The sequence below is a fragment of the Gobio gobio genome (genome assembly GCF_949357685.1).
Source record: "Gobio gobio genome assembly, chromosome: 6".
NCBI lineage: Eukaryota > Metazoa > Chordata > Actinopteri > Cypriniformes > Gobionidae > Gobio > Gobio gobio.
In genome coordinates, this window is record NC_137102.1 from 49,335,193 (window position 1) to 49,352,701 (window position 17,509).

Genomic DNA, 17,509 nt, shown 5'->3' on the forward strand with positions numbered 1-17,509 from the left:
ATCCGCATGGATGGCAGGACCCAAGGTTTCCCAGCAGAACATTGCCCAAAGCATCACACTGCCTCCGCCGGCTTGCCTTCTTCCCATAGTGCATCCTGGCGCCATGTGTTCCATTGCTCTGTGGTCCAATACTGATGCTCACATGCTACTGTTGACGCTTTCGGCGGTGGACAGGGATCAGCATGGGCACCCTGACTGGTGTGCAGCTATGCAGCCCCATACGCAACAAACTGCTATACACTTTGTATTCTGACACCTATCTATTAGAACCAGCATTAACTTCTTGAGCAGTTTGTGCTACAGTAGCTCGTTTTGATCGGATCACACGGGCCAGCCTTCGCTCCCCACGTGCATCAATGAGCCATGGCCGCCCATGACCCTGTCGCCGGTTCACCACTGTTCCTCCCTTGGACCACTTTTGATACTGACCACTGCAGACCAGCAACACCCCACAAGAGCTGCAGTTTTGGAAATGCTCTGACCCAGTTGTCTAGCCATCACAATTAGGCCCTTGTCAAACTCGCTCAAATCCTTACGTTTGCCCATTTTTCCTGCTTCTAACACATCAAATTTGAGGACAAAATGTTCACTCACGCATACTTAGTGTATAACTTCTGTATGATGATTTGCAGATAGAGAAGCGAAATAGAGTTAAAGGGTTAGAATAGATAAACTCCCGACTTCTATCATCTAACTGCTTGAAGTAAATTACTGTAGCTCATATTGTACATATTGTATCCACATGCATTTAGGTATCACATGATAACTAAATTAATCTTCTGTCTTCAAGTCATTGTTGAAGTTTTGTGTGGGTTTCCTGCTAATTGGTGACTAACTGTCGAGTCTTACCATACACCCTCTTTCTCTCTCACACACAGAGAGAAACAAAACATTCACAAACTCACACAACAACCTTTCCCACACCAGAAAGCTGTCGGATAAGCCAATCCTTGACAGCTTTGCATCGCACAGCATGAAACCTGTGAACGTGAAGGCTAAACTTGAGTATTTGAGAGCGAACAGGTCTTGCCTGGAGAACGTTCGAGAAATTCCAGAGATTGTGATTCAGCCTGTAATCACTTTGGATGATGGCAATTATTCTCTCAGACATCATTGCTGTTATTGAGCATGCCAGGGTGGTGATTGCGAGCTGATAACTGTATTACCATGAAAGAGAGTTGTGACAGAGGGTGATTTTTGTTCTTGGTCTTGTGGCTGTTAATGAGATCATGACTGTTTTTGGCATGGACGTTGTTTTCCATCCCACACATAAAGCTTTACTGTTTGTGTTCTTCATTTCAGAGCTGGCAAAATACTGGATAAATTGCTTTTAAAATAAACAAATATGCTTGCTGACTTGGATGAAGTGATTTTTTAGGATTTATTGGATGATTTCCTCAGGGAGGAAGAAAAGAGTGTAGGATGGGAGAGAGAGAGAATTATGAGAGTTTGGACAAATCTACATGTGTTCACACGTTCATCTGTACTTCTGGAAAGGGATGGGCAGATTGATTAAAATATTATTTAAAATACTGAAACTATTGTATTGAGAGACTATTATATTAATTATATTACATTACATTATGATATATTAGAATTATTATATTATATTGATTGACTTTTATGTTAGATGCAATTAATCGAGATTAGCCGATTTATTAATGTGTGTGTGTATACATTCATGCATATATATTATATATTTAACTGTATACATTCACGCATATATATTTAACTTTTATGTTAGATGTGATTAATAGCAGTTAATTGATTTTGACAGTACTAATTATAATGGCCTATTTAATGTTTATAATTTTATTTGATTAAACATTTTGTGCTCAGAAATCGAAACACTTTAAATTTATTAGCAGAACATCTACAACCCCAAATCAGAAAACGTTGGGACAGAATGGAAAACGCAAAAAAAAAAAAGAAGTGATTTCTAAATTTACTTTGACTTATTCATTGCAGACAATATGAACACAAAATATTTCATGTTTTGTCTGGTCAACTTCATGTCATTTGTAAATATACATCCTTTCCTGTCATTCAGATCTGCAACACATTAAAAAAAAAGTTGGGACAGTAAAGCATTTACCACTTTGTAATGTTGCCATTCCTTTTCACAACACTTAAAAGACGTTTAGGGACTGAAGACACCAAGTGATGAAGTGTTTCAGGTATAATTTTGTCCCATTTTCCTGCAAACAAGTCTTAAGGTGGGTAACAGTACGGGGTCTTCGTTGTCACATTTTGCGCTTCAAAATGCGCCACACATTCTCTATTGGAGACAGGTCGGGAGTGCAGGCAGGCCAGGCAAGTACCCGTACCCTCTTCCTCTGCAGCCAGGACTTTGTAATGTGTGCAGAATGTGGTTTTGCATTGACTTGTTGAAATATGCATGGACGTCCCTGGAAAAGATGTCGTCTTGAAGGTAGCATATTTTATGCTCCAAAATCTCTATGTACTTTTCAGCATTAATGGTGCCTTCACAGAAGTGCAAGTTACCTTTGCCAAGGACAAACACACAACCCCATACCATGACAGACCCTGGCTTTTGGACTTGTTGCTGGTAACAGTCTGGATGATCCTTTTCTTCTTTGTTCGGGAGCACATGGCGTCCATTCCTCCCAAAAAATACCTGAAATACAGATTCATCTGACCACAGTACACGTTTCCACTGTGTGATGGTCCATCCCAGATGCCTCCGAGCCCAGAGAAGTCGACGGCGCTTCTGGACACTGTTAACATAGGGCTTCCTTTTGGCACAGTACAGTTTTAACTGGCATTTGTGGATGTAACTACGTATTGTGGTACTTGACAAAGGTTTGCCAAAGTAGCCCTGAGTACATGTGGTGATATCGCTTATAGATGAATGATGCTTCTTGATACAGTGCCGCCTGAGGGATGGAGATCACAGTTGTTCAGCTTAGGCTTGCGCCCTTGTCCTTTACGCAGACATCCCAACCTGAAAAAAGTAATTTCAGGGAGGTATCTCCTCAAACAACCCCCCCCCCCCCCCCCCCCCCAAAAAAAAACAAAAAAACATGAAAGGAGGAAAGGTATCCCGAATTTCACCACAGAACATGACTTTACTTGTATAGTCTAATACAATATATCATTAATATATAATTTCTATAGGCCTATGCAATTATTTGTAAAAAATTATGTAAAATTATGTAGATCACTTTTACTATTTACATACATATTTACATACTATTTATGTAAACTGCTTTTATTTATATTTCATTGCAACTTTAAACAGGTCTAAGGAGTTTGATGTTTTCATGTAGCCTTGGCAACTAGCCGACCTGAAAAAATATGCACATGAAATGAAACTTGTTTAACTCAACCATAACATGTCAGTTACAAACTGTACAGCGTGCAAGATTGTCATTATGTTTATACTTTATACTTTCGTTTTTTGGGGCACTCTCCCTCTGCCATGGCGCTCCAGTTTCTAGATACACTGAACTGATTAATTCGGTTCGGGAGAAGAGATAAAAGCCCACCCACACTGACAATTGATTGGTTGACTTACCGAAACAGGCCAATCAGGATGCTCTCCGTCTTACATGCGCTTCATTGGGTGCACACTGGCACACACACGCAAGGTCTCTCGCGCTCTCTCGCTCTGTCTCCGTCTCTGCCGTGCGCGTGTGCACAGTTTGTGTCTCGCATGCGCGCTCTTGCTCGCTCGCTCTAGATTTAACTAATTTGCGGGCATCAGGGAGCCGCTATAAATATGCGGGAGACTCCCGGAACTTCCGGGAGACTTGGGATGTCTGCTTTACGCACTGAAATTCCTCCAGTTTCCTTGAATCTTTTAATTATGTTATGCACTGTTGAATGTGAAATATCCAAATCTCTTCCTATCTTTCATTGAGGAACATTGTTTTTAAACATTTCAATAATTTTCTCACGTATTTGTTGGCAAACTGGCGATCCTCGGCCCATCTTTGCTCCTAAAGGATTAGACCTTTCTTGGATGCTGCTTTTGTACCAAATCATAATTACAATCACCTGTTGACATCACCTGTTTCAAATCACATCATTATTTAACCATTTTACCTCATTACTAGCCCTAAATTGCTCCTGTCCCGACTTTTTTTTAAATGTGTTGCAGGTCGGAATGACAGGAAAGGATGCATATTTACAAATGACATGAAGTTGACCAGACAAAATATGAAATATTTTGTGTTCATATTGTCTGTAATGAAATACAAGTCAAAGTAAATTTAGAAATCACTTCTTTTTTTTCTTTTTGTTTTCCATACTGTCCCAACTTTTTCTGATTTGGGGTTGTATTAGTAATCTTGGTATCAGATTGAATTTAATTGTATATTTCGGTAAGGTCTCATTTGTTAACATTAGTTAATGTTTTAACTAACAATTAACCATGAGCAAGGCATTTGTTACTGTATTTGTTCATCTTTGTTAATGTTAGTTAAACAATGAACGACTGTATTTTTTATCAGTTTGTTAGTTAATACAACTTTATATTTTAAAGCTGCAGTCCGTAACTGTTTGCACTCTAGCGGTTAATAAACAGAACTGCATGCGTCTTGCGGAAGAACATTGCAGCCGGAGCTACTTCTCTCTGTTAATGTCTATGGCGAATCACGCAGGGACTGTGCTCCTCCGCAGCCGTTCCTACCAGACCGGTCTGAAATAGTCCCAATATAAACACTTATTATAAGTGTACCATAATGATTCAGGGTAAGACAAAAACACTGTTTGGAAAATGGATTCATGTTGTACATTCTCATTATAAAATGTTTGTAAATCTTGAACATAAAAAATGTTACGGACAGCAGCTTTAATAGTGTATTAGTAAATGTTGAAATTAACATTAACTAAGAATGTTATCAATGGACTTTTGAATATTAAATGGTGATTAAACATTTTAGTCTCAGAGCTAAACATTCAATGTGCTTTCAGTTAGTGATAACAGTGTAACTCTTTACCATCATTACGTTTGTTTTGCAGATTTTTCCACAAAATAAGAGCAGAAAATGTGAAAGTAGTTATGAGTGTATGGAAAGTCTTATGCTGTAAGGACCATAGAGTCTCATTCTCTATTGTTTTAGAGTCTACAAGCCTTCAGTGTCATCCACACCTCACAAAACACTCAAAGCCTTCTCCTCCACAAGAACAATCACCTTTATTCTCACCAAGGATAGGCCGCACATTGTCTATTGTTCTGTGTAACAACAAACTCATTAGGCCGTAGAATCAGTTGCTTAAGGAGTTGTGAGACTGTCTGAGAGCCTGCAGTATTGCCACAATGGAATGGGTGGAAAGTTTGACAGGAGTGTTAATTTGCTTTGGTGTGTGGATGAATTTGTGTTTTTTTAGCAGAACCTTCTTCTTTGGTTCAAGATACCCTTTACTCCTGTGGTCATGTGATTATATAAGACGTACGAGTTTAGAAAAAGCTACTTAGCAAGTTGAGTAAAACAACTTTTAAGTTCAAAATTAACTTTTGAGGTTTGACTGTTTAATTTATGTTGTAGAAGAAAATGTGAACGTTTCTTCAACTTAACCACAGTGCTTGTCCGTGCATAAATCGTAACTGCTTTTCTAAAAACCCATAGTAAATTCATGAGGGAATCCCATGGCGAATTAGCCTTCGGATTGGCCTACAAATTGCCATCATGACCGAACAGCTCTATAGAGAGGGGAAAACGCAGAGCTACAGGGAGTTTAAGAAGGGTAAAAACAAGGGAGAAAAAGACTAATGATAAAAAGCGAGAGATGAATGTAAAGGGCATTGAAGACAGAGACAGGGTGATTGCGGGCTAAAGGAAAGAGATATTACAGAGCTACATAACTTTTCACCCAGACAGGATCAGGCAAGGTTAGTGCTGAAGTCAGCAGCACAGAGGGATTCTGGGTAATGGGAGGAGGAGAAGCTTTTAATGTGATATAAAGATACATGCTGTACCCGATTCGCATACACTCTGTCCTAAATAGTAAAATTAGCATCTAACCTGGTGAAAAAATATTTATTCAATGTTATCCACATTTTATGTAATCTGCGACAGCATTGTGAACTTTTATAAACCTACGTTTGGTCTTTAACTTTTAAATGCATCATTATTCGCATGAAAGACTGGCAGATCAACGTGCTACTACATTTTTCTCCATTACAGTAGGAAATCCAATTAAATTGAATGTGGAAGATTTGAACTGTGGCGGGGCAGTTTACACCATGACCGGAATGACCCTTGCCTACTATTCTGCTACACACTTCTTCACAAAAACAGTACATAATATTAGGGTATTGTAAGAGCCACTTAAGGACTAGTTCATCTGAAATAATAATTTAGTTTAAAAACAGTACAAAAATATATATATTTCATGAAAATTCATAAGAAATGTATTGGTTTAAAATGCATAATTTAGTAATGTTTAGATCTGATAACATTTCAGTATTTTGAGCTTCCAGTCAGATAGCACTACGTCATAGCATTGGATGTATAGTTCGTTTTTTAGTTTGAAGTTAGAGACGTTGGAAGCAACACAGTTTTTTGACCGTGCGTACCATGTCTATGTACAATTTAATTTTTTTTTTTTTTTGGAAGTAAACATTTAAAAAGAAGACTTTGTTTTGCTCGTGTTTCAAATACTGGTTGCAGTTAGACTGACTTCAAAATGTGGTACAGAAGAATTAAAAGCAACTAACGTTAGGTGCCACAACATTAGTCAAAAAACACGCTAATACGAAGCTACGCTGGATTACCTGGATAACGAAGAGGACGTGGCTAGATTGTTGCTGGTTGAGGAAGCAGCGGATCGGACTTTAACTATAACCAACTTCAGACGAGCTGCCGGGTCTGTACGCACCAGTGAGCCGCGACGGACCGAAACGAGCACGCAGTTTCGCCGCTGCTTATCAAGCTTTTCTATGCCCCGCTAGCTTACGGCTAGTGAGAAGTGACGCTGCGCGCTGAAGTGGCATTCTCAAAGATAAGGTAACGAAAAATACTTCTTACCTGTGTGGATTGTCAAGGAAAAACGTGTTTTGGACGCACGAAGATAATGAGTGAGTTTGGAAGAGAACGAAAATATATCAATTTCTCCCTGCAAAACGTATGCTGATAGAAAGCTCTGATCCAGTCAATGCGGAGTTATGGCGATCTTTAAGAAGTTGTTTTGCACTCGGTTTATTAAGAAAAGTACTTTTGAAGAAAGTGCTTGAAACGTTTGCATACAATTAGAGCATTAACTCTGCAGTTTGTAAGATGGCTGAGGAAGATGAACATAGATGTATCAAAGACACTATGGAACAGAGAAGGTCACATAAGCTGACAGAGAAGGCATTAGAAGAGAGATTGCAGAGGTGCATTGCACAGAGAAGAAGAACATTAGGAACTCTGACAAGTAAAAGAAATGAGTTAGAGACAATGATGAGTGATGCTCAAAATTTACAAGCGGTGAAATTTGTGATGGAAAATGATTTTGCAACATCATTAGAGGAGTTTAACCGTCTCAACAACGAAGTTGCAAATCTGTTGACTGAAGATGAAAAAAGCCATGATCAAAAGAGCTGGTTCGAACCTAAAATGGCAACTATTAGAGGATTTATGAAAACGACAAAAACATGGATTGCAGCTGAGCAGGAACCCACAATGCCAGTGGAAAGGGTACTGCGAGAAGAAAATAATGTGGATGAGTATCTGCAAGAAACTGTTAAACCAAATGACAGCGTTTCACAGGTGGGGGTCGGCGATGTTAGCCATGCCAGCTCACATGGATCACGAGTAAGTCGCACCTCAGCTGCGTCACGAATATCATCAACAAGAGTTAGACAGGAAGCGGAACATGCAGCCCTGCTCGAACGTGCTACAGCGCTAAAGAAAATGCAACAGCTTGAGTTTGAAGCAGCTAGAATCAAAGCTGAAAAAGAAGAATTAGAGTTGGAAACTGCGTTAGCTGAAAGTAAAGCAAAAATAAGGGTGCTTAAAGAATATGAAAGATCTGAAGATGGTTTTAGTAGCTATGCAGCAGAGCAAAAGCCGCAAGGTGGTCACATCAAGGAAAGAACAAGCATTGTGTCTCCTCAACAAGCTAACACGAACACTCATGTTCAACCACAATCACGGTACTCCCAAATACAACAATCTCAACCGATCTCCAATTATGTGTCTAATGCACAACCTAACAGAGGTGGAGACATGCTAGCAGTTATGCAAAAACAGAATGTAATCACTGAGGTACTTGTAAAACAACAGCAGCTATCTCATCTACCAACAAAGGACATTCCTGTGTTCAAAGGTGATGCGCTACAATACAAATCTTTCATGAGGGCGTTTGAGCATGCAATAGAGCAGAAAACCAGCAATGATCAAGACAAATTGTACTTCTTGGAACAGTTTACGGCCGGTGAACCTCAAGAGCTTGTTCGCAGTTGTACTCATATGACACCTAACAAAGGCTACTGCGAGGCGAAACAACTACTACATAAGCACTATGGGGATGAGTTACGGATTGCCAGTGCATACATGGACAAAGCACTTAAATGGCCTCAAGTGAAGTCGGATGATGGGAAAGCATTGAGCGCCTATGCAATGTTTTTAATTGGATGTCGCAATACTATGGAAGACATTGAATTTTTAGAGGAGATGGACAATCCAACCAATTTACGGACAGTGGTGTCTAAGCTCCCGTACAAATTGAAGGAACGTTGGCGCGCTGAAGCTTATGATATGAAAGAGCGAAGAGGCAGGAGAGCAAAGTTTTCTGATTTGGTGAGCTACATAGACCGCCAAGCTAGAATAGTGATGGATCCACTCTTTGGTAATATTACAGACAGCCGTCCAATCCAAAGTGGAAAGACTGACCAAAAAGAAAAGCAGTATGGAAGGAAAGAGGTCCGTGGAAGCAGTTTTGCAACCAATGTTTCCACCGAAAGCAAAGGGCCTCAAAAAACCCATGTTAAGCCAGCAAACTCAAGTAAAACTGTGAGTGCCTTTGAGAAGCCATGTTTGTACTGCGAACAATCTCACACTCTTGCCTCATGCAGCAAAATCAAACATCAACCACACAAAGAGCGTGTGGATTTCTTAAAACTGAAGGGCTTGTGTTTTGGATGTTTAGTTCCGGGTCATCTTAGCAAATTCTGCAAAAGAAGAATTGAGTGTAAAGAGTGCGCTTTAAAGCATCCAGACATTTTGCTCATAATAAAAGAAACAGGTTCTGTCTCACCTGAAAAGAAAGATGATCATCATGGAAGTGAAATATCGTGTGCTCAAGTTTCTATTCTGCGAGAGTCCTGTAGCCTCACGGGGGCCGGAGAAGCGGAATGTGTGTTGTCTATAGTACCGGTGAAGATCAAATCGAAAAGGAGTGACAAGTGTGTAGAAACATACGCCTTTCTGGACCCGGGAAGCACAGCAACATTCTGCACAGAAGACCTACAAAGGAAACTAAACATTAAAGGGAAACCGACACGAATACTTCTAAGCACCATGAGTCAAGACAAACCTGGAGAACAGAAGCTCATGAACAGTTTTGTCATATCAGACCTGGAAGTGTGCGGGCTGGAAGACACCAAGTTCATTGAGCTATCTAAGGTGTTCACTCATAGTAACATACCTGTTCACACCGAGAACATACCTAAACAGGCAGACATCCAGAAGTGGCCTTATCTCAAAGAAGTACGGTTGCCAGAGATTAAAGCGGATGTAGGTCTGCTTATTGGAGCTAACTGTTCAAGAGCAATGGAGCCATGGCACGTTATTAATGCAGAGGATGGAGGCCCTTATGCCGTGAAGACTGCTATTGGCTGGGTTGTGAATGGGCCCGTAAGAAAGGAACTGGATGATACAATGAATGAAACGCCTACCTTTTCAGTTAACAGAATTTCTGTGATGGAAATTGAGAAGTTGCTGGTCCAACAGTATAACACTGATTTTCCAGAGCGTAACTACGATGATCGAGAGGAGATGTCGCATGAAGACAAACAGTTTTTGCAGTCTGTGCAGAAAACGACAATGTTTGAGAACGGGCATTACAGCATTGGACTTCCCCTCAGGAATGAGAAGCTCCAAATGCCTAATAACCGTTGTGTGGCGGAACAGCGCATAGCCTGTTTGCTCAGAAAGTTCAAGAAGAATCCTGATTTCTTTGAAGAGTACAAGGACTTTATGGAGAACATCATTGAAAAAGGTTATGCTGTCAAAGTTCCAGTCAAACAGCTGAAGCGTGACGACAACAGGCTGTTTTACATACCACATCATGGGGTGTATCACCCGAAGAAAAGAAAGCTGCGGGTGGTTTTCGACTGCACAGCTTCGTTTCAGGATAGGTCTCTGAATAGAGAACTGCTCCAAGGACCCGACTTGAACAACACGTTAGTTGGTGTGCTTTTAAGATTTCGTGAGGAGCCAGTAGCTATAATGGCGGACATCGAATCGATGTTTTATCAGGTCAAGGTGCCGGAGCGTGACGCAGACCTACTCCGTTTTCTTTGGTGGCCCAACGGCAAGTTGAACGAACCTATGGAGGAATTCCGAATGACCGTGCACCTCTTTGGAGCCACTTCTTCACCAAGTGTTGCCTCATATGCACTGAAAAGAACTGCTGAAGATAACAAGGCTGATGTATCTTCAGAAGCTGTCCAGACAGTTCTGCGCAACTTCTACGTAGATGACTGTTTGAGGAGTGTAGCTAAAGAAGAAGATGCGGTGACCTTGGCTAAAGATCTTCGTACCCTGTGTGCCAGTGGAGGCTTTGCTTTAACAAAGTGGATGAGCAATAGCAGGAAGGTGTTAATGTCAATCCCTGAAGTACATAGAGCTAGCGAAGTGAAAGACCTAGATTTAAGACATGATGCTTTGCCAGTTGAGAGGACCCTCGGTGTACAGTGGGACACAGAAACTGATAGTTTCACCTACAGTATGAAGCTGCAAGACAAGCCGATGACCAGAAGAGGCATCTTATCAGTCGTGAATTCCATCTACGACCCCCTTGGCTTTCTGGCTCCGGTTATCTTGCCCGCAAAACTCTTGCTGAAAGATCTTTGTAAAGAACAATATGGATGGGACGAGAACATTGGCGGAAAACATGCTGAAGATTGGAAAAGATGGATCGAAGATGTCGTTCATCTCTCTACCTTCCATGTGAGCAGGTGTTTGAAGCCTACAGATTTTGGATGCACTGCAGCAGCACAGTTACATCATTTTTCGGATGCTTCAGAGTCCGCATATGGCACTGTGTCTTATCTGCTGCTAGAGAATAGTCAAGGTGAGAAGCGTTGTGCATTCCTCATGGGGAAGTCAAGAGTGGCCCCACTCAAACTGGTCACCATTCCCAGACTTGAGTTGACCGCAGCAGTCGTCGCTGTTAAAATAGACAAGATGTTACATCAAGAGCTTCAAGTTCCACTGCAACAATCTATTTTCTGGACAGACAGCACTACGGTGCTTAGATATATTGACAGTGAAACTGCTCGATTCAAAACCTTTGTTGCGAACAGAATCTCGTTGATCCGAGAGGCAACCAAGCCATCACAATGGAAGTACATCAGAACAACGGAAAATCCTGCAGATCAAGCCAGCAGGGGACTGAAAGCTAAGAGTTTGGTGCAAGGAGGAACCTGGATCAATGGGCCGGACTTCTTGCTGAACAATGAATGTGACTGGTCGGAACAGCCTGTGCGAAGGAGAGAAAGCCTTGAAAATGATCCGGAAGTCAAGAATGGAGCAACAGTCAACATGATCAAAGCTGAGGAAAACATAGAACCAATCGACAAACTGATCAACTATTACTCGGACTGGCATAAATTAAAACGATCAGTGGCCTGGATTTTAAAGGTGAAGGAAAATCTGTGGAAACTGAAAGAGAAAAGAAAGGAAATATCAATAACGATCAGGCAAGCTGAAAAGAACCCTGAAAAGGAAAGATCAAAGTTAGAACAACAAATGAAAAAATTCAAAGCAACAGAAAAGAAATCACTTACTTTGGATGATCTGGTTGCCGCAGAATCGGAAATAATCAAATTCAGTCAAAGACAACAGTTTGGAGAAGAAATCAAAGTACTGGAAAAAGGTAAACAGCTCAGTCGCAGCAGTCAGCTGTTTAAATTGGATCCAATTTTTCAAGATGGCACGTTAAGGGTTGGTGGAAGACTCCATAAATCTGCCATGCCAGAAAATGCTAAACATCCAGCAATTCTTTCAAAGCACAGCAGAGTTGCTACACTGATTTTGAGAGACATACACCAAAGAACAGGACATTGTGGACGCAGTTATGTCTTGGCACAATTGAGATGCAGGTATTGGATCCCACAAGCCAATTCTGCAATTCGAAGGATAATCAGCAAATGTACAGTGTGCCGCAAGAACAATGGAAGGATTGGTGAGCAAAAGATGGCAAACCTGCCTGAAGATAGGCTCTTGCCAGATAAGCCTCCTTTCACAAATACCGGCGTCGATTTCTTCGGGCCGTTTGATGTCAAGAGGGGCCGGGGTACAGTCAAAAGGTACGGCGTGATGTTCACTTGCCTCACTCTCAGAGCAGTGCACATCGAAGTTGCAGATAGCCTCGACACAGACTCCTGCATTAATGCAATCCGTCGCTTTATATGCAGGAGAGGTCAAGTTACCATCATGCGTTCTGACAACGGCACAAATTTTGTGGCCGCTGAAAGAGAGTTGAGAGACGCCATTCAACAACTGAATAATTACAAAATTGAAAATGCTTTGCAACCAAATGGAATAAAGTGGATATTCAACAGCCCAGCCGCTTCGCACCAAGGCGGGGTTTGGGAAAGACAAATTCGGACTGTGCGAAGAATCAAGATTCAAGATTCAAGATTCAAGATTCAAGAGTTTTATTTGTCACATACACAGTTATATACACAATATACAACTGGCAGTGAAATGTAAACAGGTCCGCTCCATGGACAGTGCAAATAACAGTTACAAGAAATTAAAATAGAAATAGAATAAAATTAGAATAAAAAGTATTAACATAAGTAGAATTATAAATAAATCAAGTAAAAGATAAAAATAGGAAATAAGATAAAAATAAAAATATAAAAATTAAAATATAAAAATATAAAAAAATAAGTGGATATGATAAGTGAGATAAACTGTAGACTTAGAAATAAGTGGTTAACATAAATATATATATATATATATATATATATGTATATATAAAGCAGTATAATGTGCAAGGTTTATTACAGGGAAGGATTGGAATCCTTAAGGAATCCTTAACTCCCTTTTGAAAGAGCAAGCGGTGAACGATGATTGTCTTCTGACAATAATGTGCGAGGTCGAAAGCATCATCAACGGCAGGCCGCTTACAGCGCTTTCAGATGATGTGAACGACGTAGAACCTCTAACACCCAATCACTTGTTGCTGTTGAAATCTCAACCCAACATGCCTCCAGGGATTTTCAGCAAAGATGACATGTATTCAAGAAGGAGATGGAAGCAGGTTCAGTATCTTGTGGATTTATTTTGGACTAGATGGACACGTGAATACCTTCCACTTCTTCAGGAGCGCCAGAAATGGCTAAAGCCAAGAAGAAACTTCATGACGGGAGATGTTGTGCTACTAGTGGACAGTTCTTCCCCACGGAACTCTTGGCTCATGGGAAAGGTAGTTGAAACGTTGCCGGACTCTTATGGAACAGTACGAAGAGTGAAGATAAAGACCAAGACCAACACTCTGGAAAGGCCTGTAAACAAACTGTGCTTATTGGAAGAGGCGATGTTAGAAGAGTGAAGAAAGAAGAAACAAGTTGATTGTTCATGGACATTTAAAAACTGTTTGGCTCTCAGTGTTTAAGTTTATAATTGCTTAGTCCTCCTGCCTAACCAATTAGGGGCCGGATAATGTAAGAGCCACTTAAGGACTAGTTCATCTGAAATAATAATTTAGTTTAAAAACAGTACAAAAATATATATATTTCATGAAAATTCATAAGAAATGTATTGGTTTAAAATGCATAATTTAGTAATGTTTAGATCTGATAACATTTCAGTATTTTGAGCTTCCAGTCAGATAGCACTACGTCATAGCATTGGATGTATAGTTCGTTTTTTAGTTTGAAGTTAGAGACGTTGGAAGCAACACAGTTTTTTGACCGTGCGTACCATGTCTATGTACAATTTAATTTTTTTTTTTTTGGAAGTAAACATTTAAAAAGAAGACTTTGTTTTGCTCGTGTTTCAAATACTGGTTGCAGTTAGACTGACTTCAAAATGTGGTACAGAAGAATTAAAAGCAACTAACGTTAGGTGCCACAACAGGTATAGTATAGGTGAATTGGGACGCAGCAACAGTCTTGTCAGCACCAAGATTGGCTGTCTATTTAACTTCCTGATAAGACACTGTTGGCTCAACAATGAGACGGACATGTGACTGTACTGTCGTTGCTCCCTCTCATGATCTCTCTCTTTCTTTTCCAGCTATCACAGAAGCTGATGTGGCCAAAACTGCAGTAAAGGTCTCTTTCCACGACTCGCCCATCACCCGGAACAATCCTTCATCTGATGCTTCTCTTTCCATGGCCAGCTTCATCATCATCCTCCTCGCTCTGGGGCTGCAGTGGCCCTTCATCTGAAAGGCCACAACCACATACACACACACACACACACACACACACACAAAGATCATATGCACACACGGGTGAACATCATAAAGAAATGTCAGGCTCTTATTCCCCCAAAAAATCAAAAGAAAAAAGAAAGTATATATTGCATAACTAAAATGATGCATTTTACAAATTTGCCATTGTATTTATTTAATTTGAAACGAAATCCTGACAGTTTAAGCAAAAAGTGAGAATATTTTTTCATTCGCATTACTGTAATACAACAAAGTAAATCATATGGTCCGAATTATTGGCACCCTTGGTAAATCTGCATTGAAAATCACATTATGAAATAAATGCAAAACACGTTGGCCACAATTATTGGCACACTGGAAGGTCTTATGTGTAAAACAAATTCCCATTCATATTTAATATTTTAGCACACCAGGGTGACTAGGGACATGAAATTGTCCAATCATGACCTCTTGTTTCACTGGAGTATGAATATGAGGAAAAGGCCAAATTCAATGAGTAAAACCAAAGAATAGAGTTCTGAATTCTGAAAATCTAAAGCATTGAAAATTCCCATCTCCACCATCAGAGCAATAATTAATTTAGTCACAAGTCAGCAATCAAGTCACAATCAACTAAAGATGTTACAAATCAGCCTGGAAGAGGATGCGTGTCTAAATTGTCTCAATGCATGGCGAGGAGGATAGTTTGAGTGGCCAGAAATTAGTTGAGTCTTGGGTTCAGAAAGCCTAGAAATAATATCAAACAGCCCCTACATCACCACATGTTGTTTGGGAGCGTTTAAAAAATAAATCCTCCTCGGTCATCCAAAAACAAACTCCAGCATATTAAGTTGTCTTCAAACGGGACCGGATTCTATGGTCAGATGAAACTAAAAAAGAGATTTTAATGCAGCAAACCCACTAGAAAGGTTTAATGTAAGCAGGGATAAAACATACCCCATACCCACGGTTAAATATACATCTTGTTCAGATACATGGTATCATGGATTCTAGCAAATACCAACTGATAAAAAAATCTAAACCTGACCATCTCTGCTAAAAGAATTACAATAGATTGTGGTTGGATCTTCCATCAGGACAATGATCCAAAACAAACGTCAAAATCAACACAAAAATGGAAGAAGAGAAGCACCAATAAGGACATGGGAATTTGAAGGATCTGGAGAGATTCTGTATGCAGGAATGGTCTCTGATCTCAGGCATTAGGAGAAGACTCAGAGCTGTTATCCTGGCAAACAGAGATTGTAAGAAGTATTGAATAAAATGGTGCCATTTATTTCATAATGGGACCCCCTCCCCATTTTCAATTATTTCACTTCAATAAAATATTAGATTTTTATGAAGAAAAAAAGGTTTAACAATGCATATTTATTTTATTTTCAGAGGCTGCATATTTACCAAGGGTACCAATATTTCTGACCATGACTATATATATATATATATATATATATATATATATATATATATATATTTTTTTTTTTAAATCTTTCTTTTTCTTTGCACCACAGTAGGCTTCTAAGAATTGGCGGATATATATATATATATATATATATATATATATATATATATATATATATATATATATATATATATATATATATATATATATATATATATATATATATATATATATATATATATATATATATATATATATATATATATATATATATATATATATATATATATATATATATATATATATATATATATATATATATATATATATACATATATATATATATATATATACATATATATAAACAATTTTTCACTTTTTTATTACAACAGGCTACTAAGAATTGGAGGATATTGTTTAAATGTGGTTTATATATAATTTTTTTTTAAATATATATTATTTTCTTATTTTTATATTACACTAGGCTAGTAAAAATTGTTTAATTGGAGCTAATTTTCATGGACATTCTGTCATAATGCAAGAAAGAAAGAAATAATATTAATAAGTGTTATGGTCTTAATGCAAAATCAAAAGTCTTTTTTCTTTCTTTTGATTTTGGGGTGACATGTCCTGGGCATTTCCTGACAGTTCATTTGAGGTTCCATACACTGTATCCCTAAAAAAAAAACACATTGCAAGGTTGTTTTATGATGTTCCCAACCTTCTGTGACAGCCCCATTTTTGTGGAAGACTCCGGCAGGGAGACTAGCAGAGCTCTCTGGGATTTAAGTGTTAACAATCTCCACAGCCTTATTGTATCTGAACTGTTATCATCACTGACTGGGACTGGGACTGGGACTGTGGAATGCATGACAAAATATGTGCATCTGTGGAAACATCGCTCATGACCACACAACAAAAAAGAAAACAGAAACTGTCTGCACTCTGCACAATCAGCAAGGGATATTACCACCATACACATTATTGAATGAAACTATGAATATGCACATTTAGTATGTATATAGTTTGAACTGGCGCTGAATTTATAGGACAACGAATGTTTAACTAAAGTATCACACAAACAATTTTTTTTTAAATATTTCATCAGCTCTAACGACACAAAGTATTGGAAACGGGGGCTTTGCTGTTTGCACGACTCCCATGGCTTTAAAGGGCTCGAAACATCCCTTTAATACTTAACATATTTTTTAAATCCTGCATTTACCTCCCCAGTGTACCGCCTTTCTAAGAAAACATTTAACTTAATGCTGTACAGTTATTAAACATATTTGATACATACTCTGTCATTTGGAGTATACTCGATCAGTTTCATGAGATTCAAATTTGATCGAATTACATATTTAAAATTGCACTAAACTTACTTTAAAAATGTTTTGTTTGTTTTTTCCCTCTAAAAGCGTGATGCAGGTTTGCGTGAATGTTCTGTCATGTTTAATGAAAAAAGAAAGTAAAAAAAAAAAAAATTCAAAATAGGCTGTTAAAAACTCGACAGATATGCAGAATGCC

At 39.0% G+C, this 17,509-nt stretch overlaps 1 protein-coding gene across 2 annotated transcripts in view; it reads left to right on the forward strand.

Annotated features, from left to right (window-relative positions):
- Positions 1 to 15,693, forward strand: part of gpc5c (glypican 5c) — a 217,465-nt gene extending 201,772 nt beyond the window's left edge. The window contains exon 9 of one of the 2 annotated variants that reach the window (XM_079819171.1): positions 14,424 to 15,693. In XM_079819171.1, coding sequence (XP_079675297.1) covers positions 14,424 to 14,578 — 155 coding nt within the window. In that variant the 3' untranslated portion in view covers positions 14,579 to 15,693. The remainder of the gene's footprint in view (positions 1 to 14,423) is intronic. The other variant, XM_079819172.1, reaches the window with a different exon arrangement.
- The last annotated feature ends 1,816 nt before the right edge of the window (positions 15,694 to 17,509 follow it).